The sequence below is a fragment of the Labrus mixtus genome, chromosome 10 (genome assembly GCF_963584025.1).
Source record: "Labrus mixtus chromosome 10, fLabMix1.1, whole genome shotgun sequence".
In the NCBI taxonomy this organism is placed as follows: domain Eukaryota; kingdom Metazoa; phylum Chordata; class Actinopteri; order Labriformes; family Labridae; genus Labrus; species Labrus mixtus.
In genome coordinates this window covers 29,614,698-29,634,064 of record NC_083621.1, presented here as the reverse complement: position 1 = coordinate 29,634,064, position 19,367 = coordinate 29,614,698, and the positions used below count along the sequence as shown (strand labels likewise).

Here is a 19,367-nt window from a genome sequence, read left to right as displayed (position 1 = left end):
CAAATAATAAAGGCCCCCCCGTACTACGCCTGTGGGTGTGTATCTCCGTCACTGTGTTTACTTCACAGCTTCCTCTGAGTGCTTGGAGAAGCCTGTGAAAGGCTCTTTAAAGATGGAGGAGTGAACCTTGAGTCTGAGTATTTAATCAGGCTCTAATGAGCGCTCAGACTGCAGCAGCATTTTAATAACACACACACACACACACACACACACACACACACACACTTCGATCCTGATGCAGTCACACAGATAATACGAGCTGTGTAGGAAAGGTGTGTGTGTGTGTGTGTGTGTGTGTGTGTGTGTGTGTGTGTGTGTGTGTGTGTGTGTGTGTGTGTCAGCTCGCCTCTCTCACTGCTGTCGTCGTCTAAAAGGGTAAAACGATGACAGATTTGTGCAGCAATCTGTTTAGGCTTTAGAGATGGAGGAGAAATCCTCTTTAAGTGTGTATACTGGGGATGCATTTTAACACCAGGTGTAAACGTAATCCGGCTAAATCAGAGCACACACACACACACGCACACACACACACACACACACACACACACACACACACACACACACACACACACACACACACACACACTCACACGCCAGATACCAGTCACATGCTGGTGCCAGTTGGAGAGGAGGCCAGAGCTGGAAAAAAGAGGATATCGAGGGATCATATCCATCCTTTTGTTATTCCACGACTGATCCATTTTCTGCTTTAGTCAGAGGGCTGGCAGCCACATCCAGAGGGAGGGAAGGAGCCAAGAGAGAGAGGGGAAGGAGCCGAGAGAGAGAGGCAAAGGAAAGGAGCCGAGAGAGAGAGAGAGGAGGAAGGAGCTGAGGGAGGGAGGGAGGGAAGGAGCCGAGAGAGAGAGGAGGAAGGAGCCCAGAAAGAGAGGTAAAGGAGGGAGGGAAGGAGCCGAGAGAGAGAGGAGGAAGGAGCCCAGAAAGAGAGGTAAAGGAGGAGGGAAGGAGCCGAGGGAGAGAGGGAAAGAGCCGAGAAAGAGAGGGAAAGGAGGGAGGGAAGGATCCGAGAGAGAGAGGATGAAGGAGCCGAGAGAGAGAGGGAGGGAGCAGAGAGAGGGAGGAAGGAGCCGAGAGAGAGAGGTAGGGAAGTAGTCAAGAGATGGGTAAGGAGCCGAGAGAGAGAGAGAGAGAGAGAGAGAGGGAAGGCTCCTAACGAACAGGAAGAGTTCCACCTAGTGCCCAGAAAAATACAAGGATTGAATTTTAACACAGAAGAGGAGGAGGAGGAGGACCACACACTCTGTCTGTGAGGAAGAAAACACAACAAACATGTGCACGCACACACACACATGCACACACAGTGCACTGAACATGGCCGTTCCTTCTCTTTCTGCTTTTTTATACCTTCAGACTGCTCATCATCACATCCTGTGGGCCTCTGCTTGTCACACACACAAACACTGGAGTACACACACTGGAGTGTATACACACACACACACACACACACACACACACACACAGAAACACGCACACACACACACACACACACACAGTCTGATATAGGAGGTGTCAGTGCTGCTTGTCTCTATTAACCCAGAAGGCAGCTTTGTTAGCGGATGAGTTCATCAGCTGAGGCGCTAACATTTGTGTGCCTGGCAGCGAGATGTGTTTGTTGGGTCGTTTATCGGCCGCTGTTGATTCGGTGCTGAGCAGACAGACGTATGCTGCGTGGCGGTTTCATATGACACCAAGCTGCTCTCTGCCAAGTCCAATGTTATACTGTATCCTGTTGTACCGGGGCTTCTTGGCAGGTGTGACGCTGTGACTCAAGTGAGCGATATGCTGGTCCACACACACACACACACACACACACACACACACACACACAAACACACACACAAACACACACACAAACACACAGGTGGTGTGAATCAGATGGGTCACAGTGCTCCTCGGTTACAGATGATGTGGGAGCTGTACAGCGGCCAGCCACAACATCATCAACCCGCCTGTCCATAGTTTGACTCCTGTGTGTGTATATATGGCGTGTTACACATGTGTATGTCGTGTTACACATACATAAGGGGTGTTACACGTGTTAGTCGTGTTACACATATGTAAGGCATATTACACTTATATAAGGTGTGTTACACATGTGTAATGCATGTTACACATGTGTAAGGTGTGTTAAACATGTGTAAGGCGTGTTACACATGTTATTTGTGTTAAACATGTGTAAGGCGTGTTACACATGTTATTTGTGTTAAACATGTGTAAGGCGTGTTACACATGTTATTTGTGTTAAACATGTGTAAGGCGTGTTACACATGTTATTTGTGTTAAACATGTGTAAGGCGTGTTACACATATGTTATTTGTGTTAAACATGTGTAAGGCGTGTTACACGTGCAGTCATCAGAGGAGCAGGAGAAAGAAGCTACACTTACACCAACAACGTGTTTATAAAAAAAACTCAGTGTGGTTTTGATACACAACTGTTTGGTATAAACATTCACACACACATACACATTAAACAGTGATATCTGGCTAATCTGCTGTGGTGCAGCCGCAGTGTGTCCACAGAATGTAGCCTGCAACACAGCAAGGTGTTTACTCCCATAATTAAAACAATTCTAACCCAACCAGACCTTGAAAAGATCATCCATGCCCTCATTTTCTCCCGACTTGACTACTGTAACTCCCTCTTTTCCGGAATCACAAATAAGTCACTGTCTCGCCTCCAGCTAGTCCAAAATGCAGCAGCTAGGCTTCTTACTGGTTGTAACAGACAACATCACATCACTCCAATTTTATCTTACATTGGCTTCCTGTAAGTTTTAGAATCGATTTTAAGATTTTACTCATTACTTTTAAAGCACGGACGGGGCTGGCTCCAAGCTATATAACAGAGCTACTGACACCATATGAGCCCGCAGTCTTAGATCCTCAGGTGGGGGCCTCCTGGTTGTTCCAAAGTCGAGACTTAAAACTAAAGGTGACCAGGCCTTTTCAGTCAGAGCACTGTTGTTTGTCAAAGCACTTTGTAAACCTGTGTTTTTAAAAGGTGCTATATAAATAAAGTTATTATTAACTCTTTTGACCAATTGTTCAAAAGTCTTCATTACTACTGAAGTCAGAGCCACAGGCCTCAGGTCATTTAGCTCTTTGGGAGATTTGTTCTTACAACAATAGAATCCTTCCACAGCTTGGGGACATTGTGCACAGTAAGTGACAAGTTGAAAAGATCTGTAAAAACATCACATAACTGATCTGCACATACTTTAAGAAATTTGCCAGTGATCATATCTGGTCCGGGGCTTTTCCTAATGTTACATTTTTTAAACATGGGTCTGACAGAATGAACACTTATACTAGCGTTAGAAGGGGCCTGAGAGGTGGCAGCACCATCACTCAACATGTCGACAAGTCACCACGCACATTTGTAAAATCATATTCATCATTACAACGTAGATAAAAATCATTCAGTGTATTTGCAAGCTCTGTCTGTGATTTAAAACCGTCCATGTTAATCCACCCATTTTTCTTGTTGTCCTGGCCAGTCATGGTTTTCATGCCATCCCACACTGCCTTTAGGGCATTACTATAAAATCTGTCCTCCACCCTGTTCTTATATTGGAGCTTAGCCCTCTTGATTTCATGTCTGGCCTCTTTCTTCGCTTCTGTTATCTCAACAACCCCACCATGCAGAAACGTCTCATGTTTCCTGTGCAGTGCATCCTTCACTGCTTTATTGAGCCAGGGTTTACTATTTGGAAACACCTTAACATGTTTTGTGGGGATGATTGAGTCTTTAAGATAAAGACTCTCCTCCTCTCTCCCCCTCTCCCTCTCTTTCTCTGATGCTCTCTCACTCACCTCCTCTCTCCTCCCTTTCTCTGATGCTCCCTCACTCACCTCCTCTCTCCTCCCTCTCTCTGATGCTCCCTCACTCACCTCCTCTCTCCTCCCTCTCTCTGATGCTCCCTCACTCACCTCCTCTCTCCTCCCTCTCTCTGATGCTCCCTCACTCACCTCCTCCCTTTCTCTGATGCTTCCTTGCTCTCCTCCCCTCTCTCCCCCTTTCTCTGATGCTCCCTCACTCTCCTCCTCTCTCCCCCTCTCCCTCCCTCTCTCTGATGCTCCCTCACTCACCTCCTCTCTCCTCCCTTTCTCTGATACTTCCTTGCTCTCCTCCTGTCCTCCCCCTCTGATACAACCTCACTTACCCCCCTCTTCCTCCTCTACTCCTCTCCCCCCCTTCTGTCCCTCTCCTCCTCTCTGCCCCCCTTTACTGAGACACTGAAAGAAATCTGGAGGGAGGTATCATTGACTGTTGCAGTTTTGCTTTCTTTCTTTCAGTATCAAAAACAGGTCGACAGACTTTTATTACTCCCCCTCCGTGTCCTTCTACTCACATATTGTTCTCTGATCCTGAGACTTGTGTTGTTGTAACACTTCTCCTGTTTGTTTTCACCTGGTACTCCTTTAAAACGTGGGCAGGGTTAGTAAAAGAAGAACAACAGTCTGGTGCACAGTATGTGTGAGCTGTGTTTTCCTTTGCAGCCTCCATTAGGCTGCAGTGTGCTGACTTGTCCTGCAGGGGGCTCTGTTTGGCTGTGTGCTATCTGGCTCCATGTCAGGGCTCTGTGCTGCTGGTTGCAGTAGTGATGTGTTGCTGGAGTCACTGGGTTACAGTTCACTCAGTGAACCTCTAGGTGTCACTCCTGATCTAGCTGTGAGGGCAGCAGAGGAGGGAGGGGTCTCTATCAGAGCCAGAGACCCCTCTGCTGCTCCTCAGCTTCAGCACCTCCATCAACAACTCTGATCCTTTGTGTTTAGACAAATCAAGAGGCTGGATGATGTCTGACAGGGTGCACATCCTCTCTGAGGGTCTCTGGATGAATCATGTTGTTCAGATTCTAAAACATCCTCGCGTGAGCAGGAGGGACGCACAGAAACTCTGAACCTCAATGTGCTGAGGAGACGCAGAAGACCCAGGGCGGGTTTAAAGTGGTGACGGGTTTAAAGTGGTGATGGGTTTAAAGTGGTGATGGGTTTAAAGTGGTGATGGGTTTAAAGTGGTGATGGGTGTGGCCTATAAGTAAACTGTAGTCGTGTTAAATCACGGGGCTTGTTCGGGATCACAGAGACAAACTAAACCTTGAATGAACCTGGATCTATGTGGTCGTGGATTATCTCTAATAATCAAATGTAGATTCAAAGCACAGACACAGGGGGATGAGTATATTACTTTTTATTGTGTGCCACCCCTCTCCCTCCACAAGAATCCACAAAGACGAGTGAATATAGTGATGTTTACATATCATCATCGTGACCAATCAAAAAGAAGCACGATACAAAAGACAGTTTAAATAGTAAGAATGTCGATCGCATGTCAAAGTTTGATTCCACGTGTACTCAACATGCATCATAAATATAAAAATAGACTTCTGATTAACGTATTTACACTTTTTTTTATAAATATAAGAATACAAATGTATTTTTAAAATACAAAGATAAATACAGTCACATAGTGTACATTGTGTACCAAACCAGCAATAACAAACATTTTTGGATATTTAGCATTCACAAAACACAGTTATTACATTAGAAATGCAACTTTAACGACACTTGCACGTCTTGTTTTTCGTCTTGGTTCATACTTCACGTTTCTTTTTCGCCGTCTCAGTCAGTGAGCAGTGAATAATAAATTAAGAAGCAGGACGTCTAGCTCTGCCGGACGTCCTGTAACAGTTTGTTGATCTCGGCCACCAGCTCGCTGGCGTCCACCAGCTCGTGTCGGCTGTCACTGCGTTTGCCCTGAAGGTGGCTGAGCACCGAGTCAAAATCGTCCTCCTCATAGTTCTCGGGGATCTCCTCCATGGCCGGCAGCCACTTGGAGGAGGGCCCGGGGAGCGGCACCGACACCTGCACCGGAGCCGGGGCGGGCTGCACCAGAGTGGGGCTGACAAGCGCCGTCAGCAGGGGGCTGCTGTGGGGTTTGGGGGCGTGGCCGCTGTTCTGGGGGCTGTTTTTGGGTGCCTGCGAGCCCTTATGGCAGCCGCTCTGCGAGCCCAGTTTGGTGCTGGGTTTCAGGGTGTGGTAGCTGCCCCCCTGGTGGTGTCCTGATGGGCCGATGCTGCTCCCCGGGTTCTGGAAGTGGGTGTTGGCAGCCCAGGCTGCGACGCCCTGCTGGTGGACGGAGGGGTTAGATTTTCCGGGGAGGTGGCCTCTCCTGCGGTCTAAAGATCCGGTCATAGGAACCCCCACTCCGCTCAGACTGGTCGCCTTCTGGGTCTCATTGACCTGGACGTACGAATCCAGACCCTGAGGAAGTAACCGCTGGAACACGCTGCTCATCTCGGACAGCAGCGACGTGGTCCCACACAGGTCTTCATCGCCGGCATCTCCCCTCCTGTCCTGACCCCCCTCCTCCTCGTCGCCGTCCTCGCTGCACAGATCCTTGCCGAAGGTGGAGAAGCTCTGGTTGCGGGCGGGGCCGGCGTCAGTGCAGGGCTGGGGGGTCTTCTCCTGGGACAGCTCGGTGGCTTGGCGGGCTTCTTCCCCGGGGATGTAGAGGTTGCTGCGGTAGTCGGAGGAGGACGACGCAGGCGAGGCCAGGGGGGGCATCCAGCACTGGTCCGAGTGACCCAGGACCCGACACTCCTCTGTGCACAGCCTCATCGCTGCAAAGACAGACACGAGGGTCGTAAGTAAAAGAAATACTGAGCCACACATGAAATCACTTTATGCAGGAAAGGACAGAACAGGACGTCAGCGCGTCAACTCAAGAGGACTTCAAGACAAACCCCGACCCCCCTGTCTGGTTACAACCATGGATCTCTTTCTTTTGTCGGTTTTTAAGTTTCTAACTGAATTTAAAAAATGAATTTGATCAGCTGTTTTAATCTGAGTTCAGATTTAAAGAAAAGTGAAAGTTTGCTGCAGGATGGTTCATATTTATTCACCTTTACACAGGATTTACCTGGTCCCCAATCAGATCTCACTTTAGGCCCCTCCCCCACAGCCTGAGATCCGACTATAACCACACCTCCATAGCACTATTGAGCCATTCAAAGATTTAAATGAAGATCGACAACATTTGACTCCTTTAATACTTTTAGATAACACACGTCTACAAATGAGAAGTCAAAGCTAATGCTCATCATCTTCATTAAGATAGAAGAGTTAATATCAGCTCTGTGCTGCAGAGTCTTCCTGTTATTTTCATGTGAAAAAGAGACGCTGCTCCTCCTGGCTGCCTGTCGTCGGCTGTTTGTGTGTCTCTGAGAGCGAGGCGGGATTCTGCCTCTAATTAGTGTGAACGGCTCTCTGCAGGAGCTCTGCCTGCTACACTACCTTCCAATGTGTTTACCACGGAGAGACAATCGAGCGAGGCCGATCGATGCACATTACCCATTCAGAAAAACTCCTCCTCTAAAAGGCCTGAATTTTTCTCTTTCAAGTCGCTGTTTTCAATTTTAAATCTTCAAATAGAAAATCTCTGAAGAATAAATTAGACAAATCAAATATGCCAACTTAAAGCCTTCATTAAAGGAGCGCCGCGCCTTTCAGTCGTGCCATTGAGGGACTTCATTATCGCCTCATTAACATGAAAGGAACATTTATAATACATCTTAGAGCAGATGAAGAGTGCGTTTGGGTGCACTGGAAGGGAAAGAAACAGCACGGGGGATGATCTACTGATGAAAGGCAGAAATACACGATTTAACTGATTTGTGAAGAAATGAGAAGAGAGAACACAAGAGGCAAACATTGACTGAAGGGCTGACTGACTGACTGACTGACTGAAGGACTGACTGACTGACTGACTGACTGACTGAAGGTCTGCATGACTGACTGACTGACTGAAGGTCTGCATGACTGACTGACTGATTGAAGGACTGACTGACTGACTGACTGACTGACTGACTGAAGGTCTGCATGACTGACTGACTGATTGAAGGACTGACTGACTGACTTAATGAAGGTCTGCATGACTGACTGACTGATTGAAGGACTGACTGACTGACTTAATGAAGGTCTGCATGACTGACTGACTGATTGAAGGACTGACTGACTGACTGACTGACTGACTGACTGACTGACTGACTGACTGACTGAAGGACTGACTGACTGACTGACTGACTGACTGAAGGTCTGCATGACTGAAGGACTGACTGAAGGACTGACTGACTGACTGACTGACTGCCTGACTGACTGACTGACTGAAGGACTGACTGACTGACTGACTGACTGCCTGACTGCCTGACTGACTGACTGACTGACTGACTGAAGGTCCTCATGATGGTCTGACTGAAGGTCTGCATGAAGGTCCTCATGAAGGTCTGCATGACTGACTGACTGACTGACTGCCTGACTGACTGACTGACTGACTGAAGGACTGACTGACTGACTGACTGACTGACTGACTGACTGACTGACTGCCTGACTGACTGACTGACTGACTGACTGACTGACTGCCTGACTGACTGACTGACTGACTGACTGACTGAAGGTCTGCATGAAGGTCCTCATGATGGTCTGACTGAAGGTCTGCATGAAGGTCCTCATGAAGGTCTGCATGACTGACTGACTGACTGACTGACTGACTGAAACATCAATCCAGTCTCCTGAAAGAGAGTCATCATTTCTTGTGGTTTCTTTCAGAGCTCCAGGCTGCACGGCTCGCTGACGGTTTTGTGTTTGTTTACTTGAGAGCTTTTATTTTTATCAAACTTCTTTTATCTCCGATAAGAATCAGAGAGGGGTTTGGGGGGGGGGGCTCCCCATGGAGCAGAGAGACAACGAGAGCGGCACATAGACTCGTCTTAAAGGGACATTACACAACGCTTTGTTTCTACATGTTCCTTAAACACAGACATGAAGAAAGAACACAGAACAGACAGCACACACACACAACTTGACTGTGTGTGCTTAATGCGACACAAACCCCCCATGAACAACCCTGATGACATCACAATGACATCATCACACCCCCAGGGTGTCATAGAGCTGCTGTGGTTCTGACACATGATGGAGTCTCAGTCTTGGTTCACTCCGCCTGTAGGTGAACTCTCCGTTTACTCCTTGTTCATTATACACACAGAGCTGGATCAGAATGTTTAGAATCAGGTAAACTCAGACAAACAGAGAAAGTCCAACCAGCTCACCCTTGACTCTGTGATTTTAAGTCTGGATGTGGTCTGAGCTCAGGGTTTCAGTCAGAGGCTGGACCTCTGAGCCGAGGTGTAAACCTCCCAGCTCATGAGCTTTATTGAACAGAACACACCATGTGTGGAGGGATGTAGAAAGAGTCACAGTTTGTTTGATTGACCTTAAACCCCCCCATCGGACGACTCCCATTGTTAGCTCATACAGCACGTCATCACATCTCTGTTGGTCTGAATGGAGTCTTAGCGGTTAGCCTAGCTTAGCATCGAGCCTGGAAGGAGTCAGAAATGGTTGGACCGGACGTTAAAGAGCATCTCTTTCAGGGCGCCATTTGAACGTGCAATAACTGTGTAATAACTGCTGCTGCTGCTGCTGCATCCGGTTGTTGTTTATGAAATTAAAAAAGAAATAATGGAAGCTCAAACATCTGCATGTTTTTATCTGCGGGGCTCCAGGAGGAGAGAGGCGGGGAAGCTAAGCTCGACTAAACACAACATGACTCCAGCTCAGAAGCGTCTGTAACACCCAACAAGGGATTGATCATAATCCTCTAATCTCACGCTGACAGAGAGAAAGAGAATCAGTGTATGAACCCCCAGCCTCACATATTCTTTCTAAAAAACTCAAAAGAGAGAATGAGAGTGTCACACATTACGGCCATTTGGATGATTAAGGGACGTTTTTAAGGGTTTCTTGGAGTTTGCAGCGTTTGGAGCCTGAAATCCTCTGCATGGAGACGAGCTGCAGACAAAGAGTTTACTTTCTACCTGGTACCCACCCCCCCCCCCCCCACCTGAGCTGCCATTTTCAGCCATAATGACAGGGCAGCGACTAAATGCTGCTCAGAATCCTCCTGGCTGCAGTGGACTCGGGGGCGGGAGGCTGGAGACACACAGAGCGAGAGAGAGGTGAGCTCTGAGATGTAATTATGCTCTTCAGGGCTTAATCATGAGCGCAACTCTGTGCCGACTCCATAGCAACTGTTCGTCACATGGCAATTAAACGCTTCCTTTTCATCAGGAGAGCAGAAGGGGCTTGAGTTTGGACGGCTGAAAGTGAAGGCTGGAAGGTGGGAAAAAGGAGAGAGTGACTAACGAGGAGCAAGGAGGTGTTAGTGATGAGATCGTCTGCCCGTCTGGGTCGACTTTAATTGGGGATGTAGCTCAAAACGCAGAGCGGAGTGATGGCTGTGTGGGAAGCTGGTTGAAAAAGAAGCGGGAGCTCTGGGAGGAGAGGGATGGCGTGGTGATGAAGCTGCAGCTCTGTGAAGACAGACCCAGAGTTTTTACAGAGCGCCACTGTTTCCTACTCAGCTCATCTGTGAGAGCTGCCAGGTGTGTGCTGCTCTGTGTGAGTGGAATATAACTGTGGGGGTCAGTCAGAGGTCTGTCTGTGGGGTGGGGTGGGCGGGGGGGCAGGCCATGCAGAGGGGAAGAATGGAGGAGGATCAGCTGAGCTCTCTGCTCAGATAAACGATGCATCATTCACAAACCTGCAGGTTCGATGCACATGCAGAAAGTTGCAATGGCAAACAGGAAAGACGTGCAGGAGTGGCTGAAAGCGTACTGGGTTACACATCAGATGAGCATGATGATGAACTTCCTGTGAAACAAACTCTGGGTTTCATTCAGGATTTTAGGAGTGTGAGGAGAAATAAGACAGGCTCAGGTCTAGAAGAGGAGCCGAGACTTTCTGTTTTAATAAAACACCCAATCAAAAAGAGTCCTGGGTCGTCGTCATACTGTGACAACATAATGTGTCATACTCATTAAAGATGTCGGCAGAGTCGCGTTCAAAGAGGCTAACAACACTGACACACATCCATAGCTGGTGTGATTTTAGGAAGCTGGTCGTGGATTTGGTCTCATTCTTGATTGATTGGTGACGTGCTGGAAAGAGATACCCATCATACCATACAGCATGAAATACTGCATAAACACGACATTTAAATAATCTCGTATAGAATTTAAAATGTCTTATTTAAAGGAATTATTCATGCCTTCATGAAGAATACATTGAGCAAAGTAAAAAAAATAGAGCTCAGCCCTTAGTGTTCATCGTGTGGCCTCTAGGGGGGGTTAAAACCCAAAGGTTGACCGCCTGCTTCAGCCCGGCTGGGGCAGTGACTGAGAACAGCTGCTGAGCCCCCTGATTAACGAGCTGACCTTTAGTGGACTCTAAGTGAACATTTCCTCCTCTCTGACTGAACGTTTGTTTTTTCAGGCTGCTGAGCTTTAAATTAGTTTCATTATTAGAACTCATAAAGCTGATTTTAGAAACATACCGGACCAGTTTAACAGTTAAAGTTCTGCTCTCTAGATTGAGATGTGGATGCTCAGCAGAGAGGATGATGGGATATGAAGGGAGGGGGGGTGTTGGGGGTGTGGTGGATGTGGGGTTGGGGGTGTACCTGCATGCGTTCTGTGCTGGCCATCAGGGGTATATATCTCAGTAAAGCCCTCACCAAGGAGCCGGTCCATGGGGGACTCCCTGCCGGGCTCGTAGTCGCTGTCCCCGGCTTCACTGTCTCCGCGGCCGCTGTCCTTCAGGCTGAACTTATCCATCTCGTTCAGGGCGTACCTACACACACACACACGCAGATGTTTGAACCACTCCTCAGAGATAACCACACCATCATCATGGACTGTAATATCATCAAAGGGTTGAAGTGAAGCCAGGCCACTGGTGGATAATAAGGTGCACAGAGAGGCAGGCAGCGCTCTGCAGGAGAGGTTTTACATACTATTATGCAAATGAGAAGTTCCTGAGCGTACACTTTGACTCTAAACCAATAAGCTTCTGAAAAACAGGTGAAGCCACGCTGCAAACACTCAGACCTGACCGAGTGCAGACGTCTAAATTAAAGAGAAAAAACATCCTGTTACACTTCATATAATCCACGTTCACCTGACAATCCCCATGAATATCTTATTTCAGGAAGCACAGGATGAGGCGGGAAGTGCTGGTTCTGAGATGTACAGACTCGTTTTGGATAGAGACTTCGGTTGAATCAGATCGCTGCATTGGCAGATTTTGACTCATTACGAGCACTTCAGGCTTTATTTTGTGTTTTTTTATATCCTGAAATAAGACGCTCATGTGGACCCGTGAGCTGGAATCAGATATCTTTTTTAACAGAGACAAATGCACTCTGTAAGGTTTGAGATTTTTTTTCAGTGCAATGTGGAAACGTTTCACAAAGGACTGAGTATGTGCGTTTACCTGTAGCTGCGGGTGTATTTGTTGCCTCTGAAGCTGGGTCGTGGCTGGTACTGGCCCTGATGGAGCATGGACAGAAGCTGTGAGACTTGCTACCATCCCAAGAGAAACCAACAAAGAGGACAAAACAAAAAGAAAGAGACAAAAATAAAGGGAAAAAATGAAGAGGGGGAATGAATGGAGGCAAACAAGCAAGGCCACAAGACAATGTTGGGGGGGGGGGGGGATGGGGGATGGGGGGGTAGCTTCTTAATGTGATGGTCAACAAAAATATGACTCACAACGAGCTGAAGGCAACAGAATGTGGAGCGAGGGAAACATTCAGATGACTTAAATATTACAGACATTCATCTTTACGTTTTAAAACATTAACGCTCCGTGTTTATACCATTAGCGCTCGCTGAACGTCTGACTACAGCCGACACGTCTGACAGAGACTCTTACCTCGACGGGAGGGGTGGCGTGGGCCAGTTCCAGAGCAAAGCTCTCCGGGACGTGATTGGAGGAGATGGTGACCAGGCTGTTGAGGGACTGGCGGCTGTGGTGGCTCTGCCTGCTCCCCAGGGTGCCCCCTCTGTCGGGCGCCGGGGAGGCTGAGGGCGAGCGGGGGTGGGCTCTAACGGGCAGGGTCCCGTTGACGGTGGGGACCAGGGTGATGTCGGCCTTGTGGATCTGCCTAGCGGGCTTCTTGGGGTGGTTCTGGTAGCTGCTCTCCGCCACCCGGCAGTTGTAGTTGTGCCTGGGGTCTTTCTTCTCCCGACTGCAGCGGGCGGTGGCGAACATCACCATGACGACCAGCAGCAGAGCACAAACGGCGCCCAGGGAGATGATGACGATGAGGGAGAGGTCCAGGGGACCCTGGCTGGAGCCGGTGGGGTAGAGAGGGGGGAGGATGTCCATGGTCTCCTGCAGGGAGAGGCGGAGGAGCGCCGTGGTGGACAGCCGGCTGGTTCCCCGGTCCGTCACCTCCACCCTGATCTCCATCACGTCCCTTGGAGCCTGCTCCAGGCTGGCGTTGGTCCTGAGCTCACATCGGCGTGCGTCCATCACGAAGAGTCCGTCCTCGTTGCCGCCGATGATGGCGCAGCTCATCTCTCCGTTGGCGCCGGCGTCCCGGTCGGTGACTTTGAGGGCGGTGATCAGCTGACCCGGCGATGCATACTTCCACACGGGCAGCTCCGCCGTGTGATTCCTGAGGGAGGGGGAGTGGATGATCGGCGGGTTGTCGTTCTCATCCAGGACGGTCAGCAGGACGGTGGTGTTGGTCGACAGCGGCGGGTTTCCTCCGTCGCGCGCCTGAATAGTGAACGCGATGCGGCTGACGTCTTCGTGGTCGAAGCTGCGTAAGGCGTAGATGGCGCCGTTGGACGGGTCGATGGTGACGTACGTGGAGATGGGGCTCCCCTGGACCAGAGCGTCGATGACGGTGTAGGTGACTTGGCCGTTGGTGCCCAGGTCCGGATCCGAGGCCACCACCGTCATCAGGTACGCTCCAGGAGAGTTGTTCTCCGACTTGAAGACCTCATAGCGGCTCTTCTCGAAGCTCGGCGGGTTGTCGTTCTCGTCGAGCACCTGCACCGTGAAGTGTTTGATGGTGGAGAGGCTGGGGGAGCCGCGGTCCTCGGCAATGACGGTCAGACTGTACTCGGACCTCTTCTCGCGGTCCAGAGACACGTTGGTGAGGATCATGAAGTTCCTCTCGTAGGTCTTCTGAAGTCTGAAGTGACCGTGTCCGTGCAGTCTGCACACCACCTCGCCGTTCAGCCCTGAGTCGCTGTCGTCCACGCGCACCAGAGCGATGAAGGTGTCCACAGGGGCGCCCTCCGAGACGTAGGCCACCTCCTCTTTGCCGGGCGTCATCAGGTTGATGTTTATCTCCGGTTTGTTGTCGTTCACGTCCACCACCTTCACCACAATCTTACACAGTCCGGGGATGGAATTAGGTCCCAGATCCTGAGCCTGGACGTCCAGCTCGAAGGAGGCGGCGCTCTCATAATCCACTTTCTTAATCAGCGTGATGTGACCATTTTCCTGGTTTATCTTAAAGGTCTCCAGGATCTTTGGAGGGACGTGGCTGCTGAAGGAGTACACTATTTTCCCGTTAGTGCCCTCGTCTGGATCCGTGGCGTTTAAATCAATGATCAGAGTCCCGAGGGGGGAGTTCTCCAGCAGATTGATGATATACGACTGCTCCTCAAACGCGGGGCTGTTGTCATTCGAATCGGAGATGCTGATCTTGATCAGAGTGGAGCCAGACTTCGGGGGCACGCCGTTATCCGAGGCCGTGAGCTGCAGCTGGTAGCTGGACTGCACCTCCCGGTCCAGCTCGCGCATCACCACCAGTTCCGCGTACTTGGCTCCGTCCGTCCGCGTCCTCACCTCGATCTTAAAGAAGTTGTTCGTTGTCAGGGAGTACGTGTGCAGGGAGTTCTCCCCGACGTCTGCATCCACGGCGCCGTCCAGCGGAACGCGCGTCCCCACGGCTGCGCTCTCGGAGATCTCGATGGGAACGATGGCGCGGGAGAAGTGCGGAGAGTTGTCGTTAATATCCAGCACCTCCACCTCCACATGGAACAGCTGCAGGTACTCCGTGGGGAGCGTGACCACGTCGAATTCAATCGAGCAGTTCAAGTTTTTCTCACAGAGCTTCTCGCGGTCGATTTTAGTGCCGATACTGATCTCCCCGTCCTCCTCCCGGACGTTCAGGAACGGAGTACTCCCCCGCTGCATAGCGCGGAACCGAAAGGTCAGAGAACTCGGTAGTTTGGATAAAACCCCGGAAACATCCTCTTTAAGCCGCGCAATAACCGTGCCCACTTTCTGCTCCTCGTAAACTTTATATTTCAGAGTCTTACCGGAGGCGCCGTGCAGGAGCGCGACCAGAAGCACAAGCTTGAGTAGTCCCGAAGAGAAAAGATTTCCTTTGGTTTGGATCATTTTCGCCCCCATCTCCTGCGCGCTCACTGTGGTCGATTACTTCCACAGAGGGGAAAAAACCGGGGAAAGAATGTGCGTCCTCTTAGATATGTGTCATGATAGATCCTCCGTCTCCGCTGCTGCTGCTGCTCACCGTCCGCAGAGAGAAAAACTCCGCAAATGAGTCAGAAATAAATAAAGGAATACAAATAAATAAAAGTTTGCTTGTTTTTTTAAAAGCTTGGCACACATCCACAAAGCGCGGGGCTGATTTCCTGCGGTCAGATCTGTTGCGTATATCGACATATGCCCGTCGCCTCGTGTGTGCGCCCGTGAATGAGTGAGAGTGAGTGTCTGAGAGAAGAAAAGGCGCAGCTTTCGCCCGGGCTGTGTGTGAGAGTGAGAGAGCGACACAGAAAAAGAGGGAGAGAGAGAGAGAGAGAGAGAGGAGGAGGAGGGAGTGTGTCTGTGTGTGTGCGCGCTCTCTCTCTCTGGCCGCCCCGCACCCAAACTGCGTCTCTTTTCCACACAAAAACACCCCCCCCCACCCCGTCCCCCACTCCCTCTCCTGCTAAATCACCAGAATGGCCTCCTTCAAGCAGCACAGGAGGGACTATTGATGGCAGCCCCCGCCACCCCTCCCCCGGCTCAGAGGACACCCCGGTATTAAAAGTGTGCCACAACAATCGGCCGGAGGAGGAATTATTCTGGGCTCACACACTCCGAACAGAGGCATGCGTACACTGACCCGCGGCAGCCTTACATTGTTATACTTTCAATTCACAAAGTGTGCCAGCTCGGCTCTTTTGTCACGTGTGCGTAAAGTTGGTGTTCTCTGAATAATCATCTCAATAAGGAGGAAGCACGCGGAGGGGACATGGAGACAGTGAAATTAACTCCTAATCATCTTCGATAGTTTCTCACGATCTTATCCTCCTTAAGAAAACCTTTGATTTCCTTCTTTTCGTTTGTGTCTGCTAGCACACAGCTTCATTTGATCCATGTGATTTTTACTTTGCAGGACGCAGAGTCCATGGGCTGCTCTGTGGTTCACTATAATTTCACAGTCTGTCCAGCTTTAAATTGGAGACCTGACATGTCTGAAGCCGAGTGTGTGTAGTTTCAGTGCTCACAGAGACCATTAACATACTGCTGTGTAATCACTACAGAGTGTTTCCTTCATGACCTGATTATTACAACACCATCTTCTTGGCTTGTGAAGATATTTACACTAACTCAGGCTGTTCTTTTGTTCTGGCTCATGATTGGACAGGAAGTCAGGAATGAGTTTATGAGAGTTGTTAAAATATACTTAAAAAAAACTCCTCAGCTGCTTTAACTGAAGAGAGGAGGCATTTATCACATCGCTCTGAAACACAACTTTGAAAGATCTTCAGCTCATTCAGATCAATAATCATCAAGAGAACAATGTCTGCACAGAAACAACAACATCATCAGTACGAGCCGTAGCAACAACACAATGTCCATCCAGTTAGCTATGACTTATAATAGAGGCGTTTGATTTGTAGAATAAAGTTCTGTTGAAGATTATTATTGAATCTGTGAACATCTTTCTAACTTTACTCTCTCTCTCTCTTTCTCTCTCTCTCTTTCTCCATCTCTCTCTCTCTCTCTCTCTCTCTCAGGGTTAAAGTTCAGTGAGTGTCATCCAGCCACTCAGACCTCCCCCCACATACACACACACACTCTCTCTCTCTCCTCCTGTTGCTGTTTAATCACGTGTTATTGAAGCCTACATCTCCTGATTGGACCAAATCAGCAGCCTGCGAGCTCACACAGTCTCAGAGAGCAAACAGCGCGGGCGCGACGCTTTATGAGAGGAGCACGAGGCCATCTGGCCCGCGCCTCAGACAACCCAAACCTGCAATTACCATCTATTGAGAGCCTGCCGCCCCCCAGGCCGACACACACCAAGAGAGAGAATCAGCCCCAAGAACACGTCAGATAAAAATCTAATCTCCTCGTCATGCTGCGGTGCAAACAGAGATCTGAGAGGAGGAATGAGCGGCGCTCTCTGGACGGACTTTATGTGGACGTCAGAGAGGGCGCCATGTGTCAGAGGACGAGGAGAGGATCCAACAGGCTGATACGTCTTTTCATGTCATGTGTTAATCCATACACTGATTAAATGTAAGGTCACATTTCTACAGCCGCCCCCCCCCCCCCCCCCCCCCCCCACAGAGTAACGAGCTCTGACTCTCAATAAGCTTCATTTGGAGCGCCAGTCATATCTGATAACCGCAGTGCTGATTGGTTTCAACAGAGTCAACTATCTGGGGACGGCATCTCTGAGAGGACGCGTCTCTGTGATGGATTTTTATCTGCATTTTAAATTCCTGTGTGTGACCCGTGGGAACGGGCTCTCTGCACCGCCATCTGTCTCTGAGCAAACACATGGACATCAGCTCCGAGGCGGTAAACACACACACTGATGCTGAATGACTCGGCAAGGGCGTCCATTCAGATCGACGCTTAATAAGCTAATTTTCATGTTTTTATGAAGGACCGGGTGCTCAGTCTGAAAGTATCTGTGATTACTGAAACTAAAATAATCATAATCTGAAGACGTGTTCACACACGACACTCACAGAGTGATGAGACGAGAGGAGGGGTCTCAGGAGATTCTATCAATGCTGCGTGTAGTTGAAGAGAATCTCAATGTGAACTAAAGAGTGGAGAAGAACATCCTGGAGAACAGGAAACATGCAGCAGCAGGTTGATTAGAGCACGGAGATGGTAGAGGTGGCGTGCAGACAGTCTATGGTGGTGCAGCGATCACAGGGAATAAAGGTCACCACCCCCTCCCACTGGCTCCAGGTGAATTCTCCTGATTATATCCTGCTGCATTCTCACATCAGCTCACTCTGACTCCTTATTGAGGTTTACAGTCAAACATTTCTCTGAGCCTCTAATATGGTGCTAATAAATCAGAACCCAGCTGTGTGTTAGTGTCAGGGCTCCATCAGCCTCTCAGCAGGGGGGCTGTAGCTCTGTGAGTATTTAGTGATGCACAGTGAGACCCCTCATGTCTCACTTTAGTGTCAGTTAGCGTCTCTTCGGCCGACGTGTCCGCTCAGTAGAAAGGTGATCTCATTCAGGGCTTGTTCGGACCTTACATCTGAACCTTGTCATGAAGCGTTCACTGTAACCTCGAGGAGTTTAGGACGGCCTCAGAGTATCTGCTGGTTCTCTCAGATTCAGACTTCATCTGTGTGTGGTTTGTAACATTTAAACGCTTCCCCTCGTAGTTTCATGCAGTCGATTACTCAGGGTCAGAACCTTTCCCGCACGGCGCCGAGCCCTCTCCGAACACTGTGGCGCCTCTCTCGGGAGCAGCCCCGCTCTCCCCCGACGTGTCTACAGAAGAATAAACCAGCAGATGAAAGAGTCCTGAAACATATAACGAGGTTATCCTCGGGCCGGTGCCTCTGCACACACACTGCCTCGTACTACAGCCCCCCTGCTGAGCAGCTGATGGTGCCCTAATGGCATTACTGGAGTCGGGAACGTGCACAAATCACATTTCCTCCTGAGAGAGAAAGGGAGAGAAAAGCTCAACACAGATTTCAGCCGAGAAGTTTTTTATTTTGAATCCCAACAGAGACGCTGCTGTGAGGGAGTATACAAACTTCTACATGAATAATAAAGTCCATGCCGCTCCAGGTGCTTCATCTTCACATCAGTTAGAAACTTCATCCAACTGATGGGGATGAAAAATCTGAAGATGAAGACGCTGAAATCTCACTGCAGGATCAGGTAAAGCAGCGCTCGGCCTGTTTAACTTTTCTTTCCCCCGGAGGAGAAGCAGAAGGACTCGTCATTCAGGCCACTCAGATGGCCAGTTGGAGGGAGGGGTGAGGGGTGGAAGCAGAGATTCTGCCCTTAGGGACCATAAAATCACTGAAAGGAGTTCAGAGGGGGCTGTGGGGGGTGCAGGGTGAGGGGTTTAGTAACTTTGTCATTGAAATGAAGCAGGAGATCCTGATGACAAAGGCAGCATAGCAGGTGGAGAGAGGGCGGCGCAGGGGGCCTCCCTCCCTCCCCCCAGAGAATCAGTGCACAGCAGGACGGTGGGGGTGC

The 19,367-nt window shown here is 49.6% G+C and overlaps 1 protein-coding gene across 3 annotated transcripts; it reads right to left on the bottom strand.

Annotated features, from left to right (window-relative positions):
- Positions 1–5,194: 5,194 nt before the first annotated feature.
- Positions 5,195–15,665, bottom strand: pcdh18b (protocadherin 18b). 3 transcript variants are annotated; one of them, XM_061049076.1, is made up of 4 exons: positions 12,795–15,665; positions 12,354–12,442; positions 11,596–11,711; positions 5,195–6,643 (listed from the first exon to the last, which is right to left on the bottom strand). In XM_061049076.1, the coding sequence occupies exons 1-4, from the start codon at positions 15,297–15,299 to the stop codon at positions 5,685–5,687; spliced, it is 3,669 nt and encodes a 1,222-aa protein (XP_060905059.1). In that variant the 5' UTR covers positions 15,300–15,665; the 3' UTR covers positions 5,195–5,684. The 3 variants fall into 3 exon arrangements, with proteins under 3 accessions (XP_060905059.1, XP_060905057.1, XP_060905058.1); XM_061049074.1 differs by having other exon boundaries at positions 11,542–11,711; positions 12,795–15,664; XM_061049075.1 differs by having other exon boundaries at positions 11,542–11,711; positions 12,354–12,409; positions 12,795–15,664.
- Between the last annotated feature and the right edge of the window lie 3,702 nt (positions 15,666–19,367).

Bases quoted from the DNA above. Each gene is read 5' to 3' on its own strand.
- pcdh18b (XM_061049074.1), bottom strand. From the start codon at position 15,299: ATGGGGGCGAAAATGATCCAAACCAAAGGAAATCTTTTCTCTTCGGGA. The intron at 12,443-12,794 runs GTAAGAGTCTCT...TTGGGATGGTAG, and splicing joins ACGCCACCCCTCCCGTCGAG to CAAGTCTCACAGCTTCTGTC. The intron at 6,644-11,541 runs GTACACCCCCAA...CTGTCTTTGCAG, and splicing joins CCAGCACAGAACGCATGCAG to CGATGAGGCTGTGCACAGAG.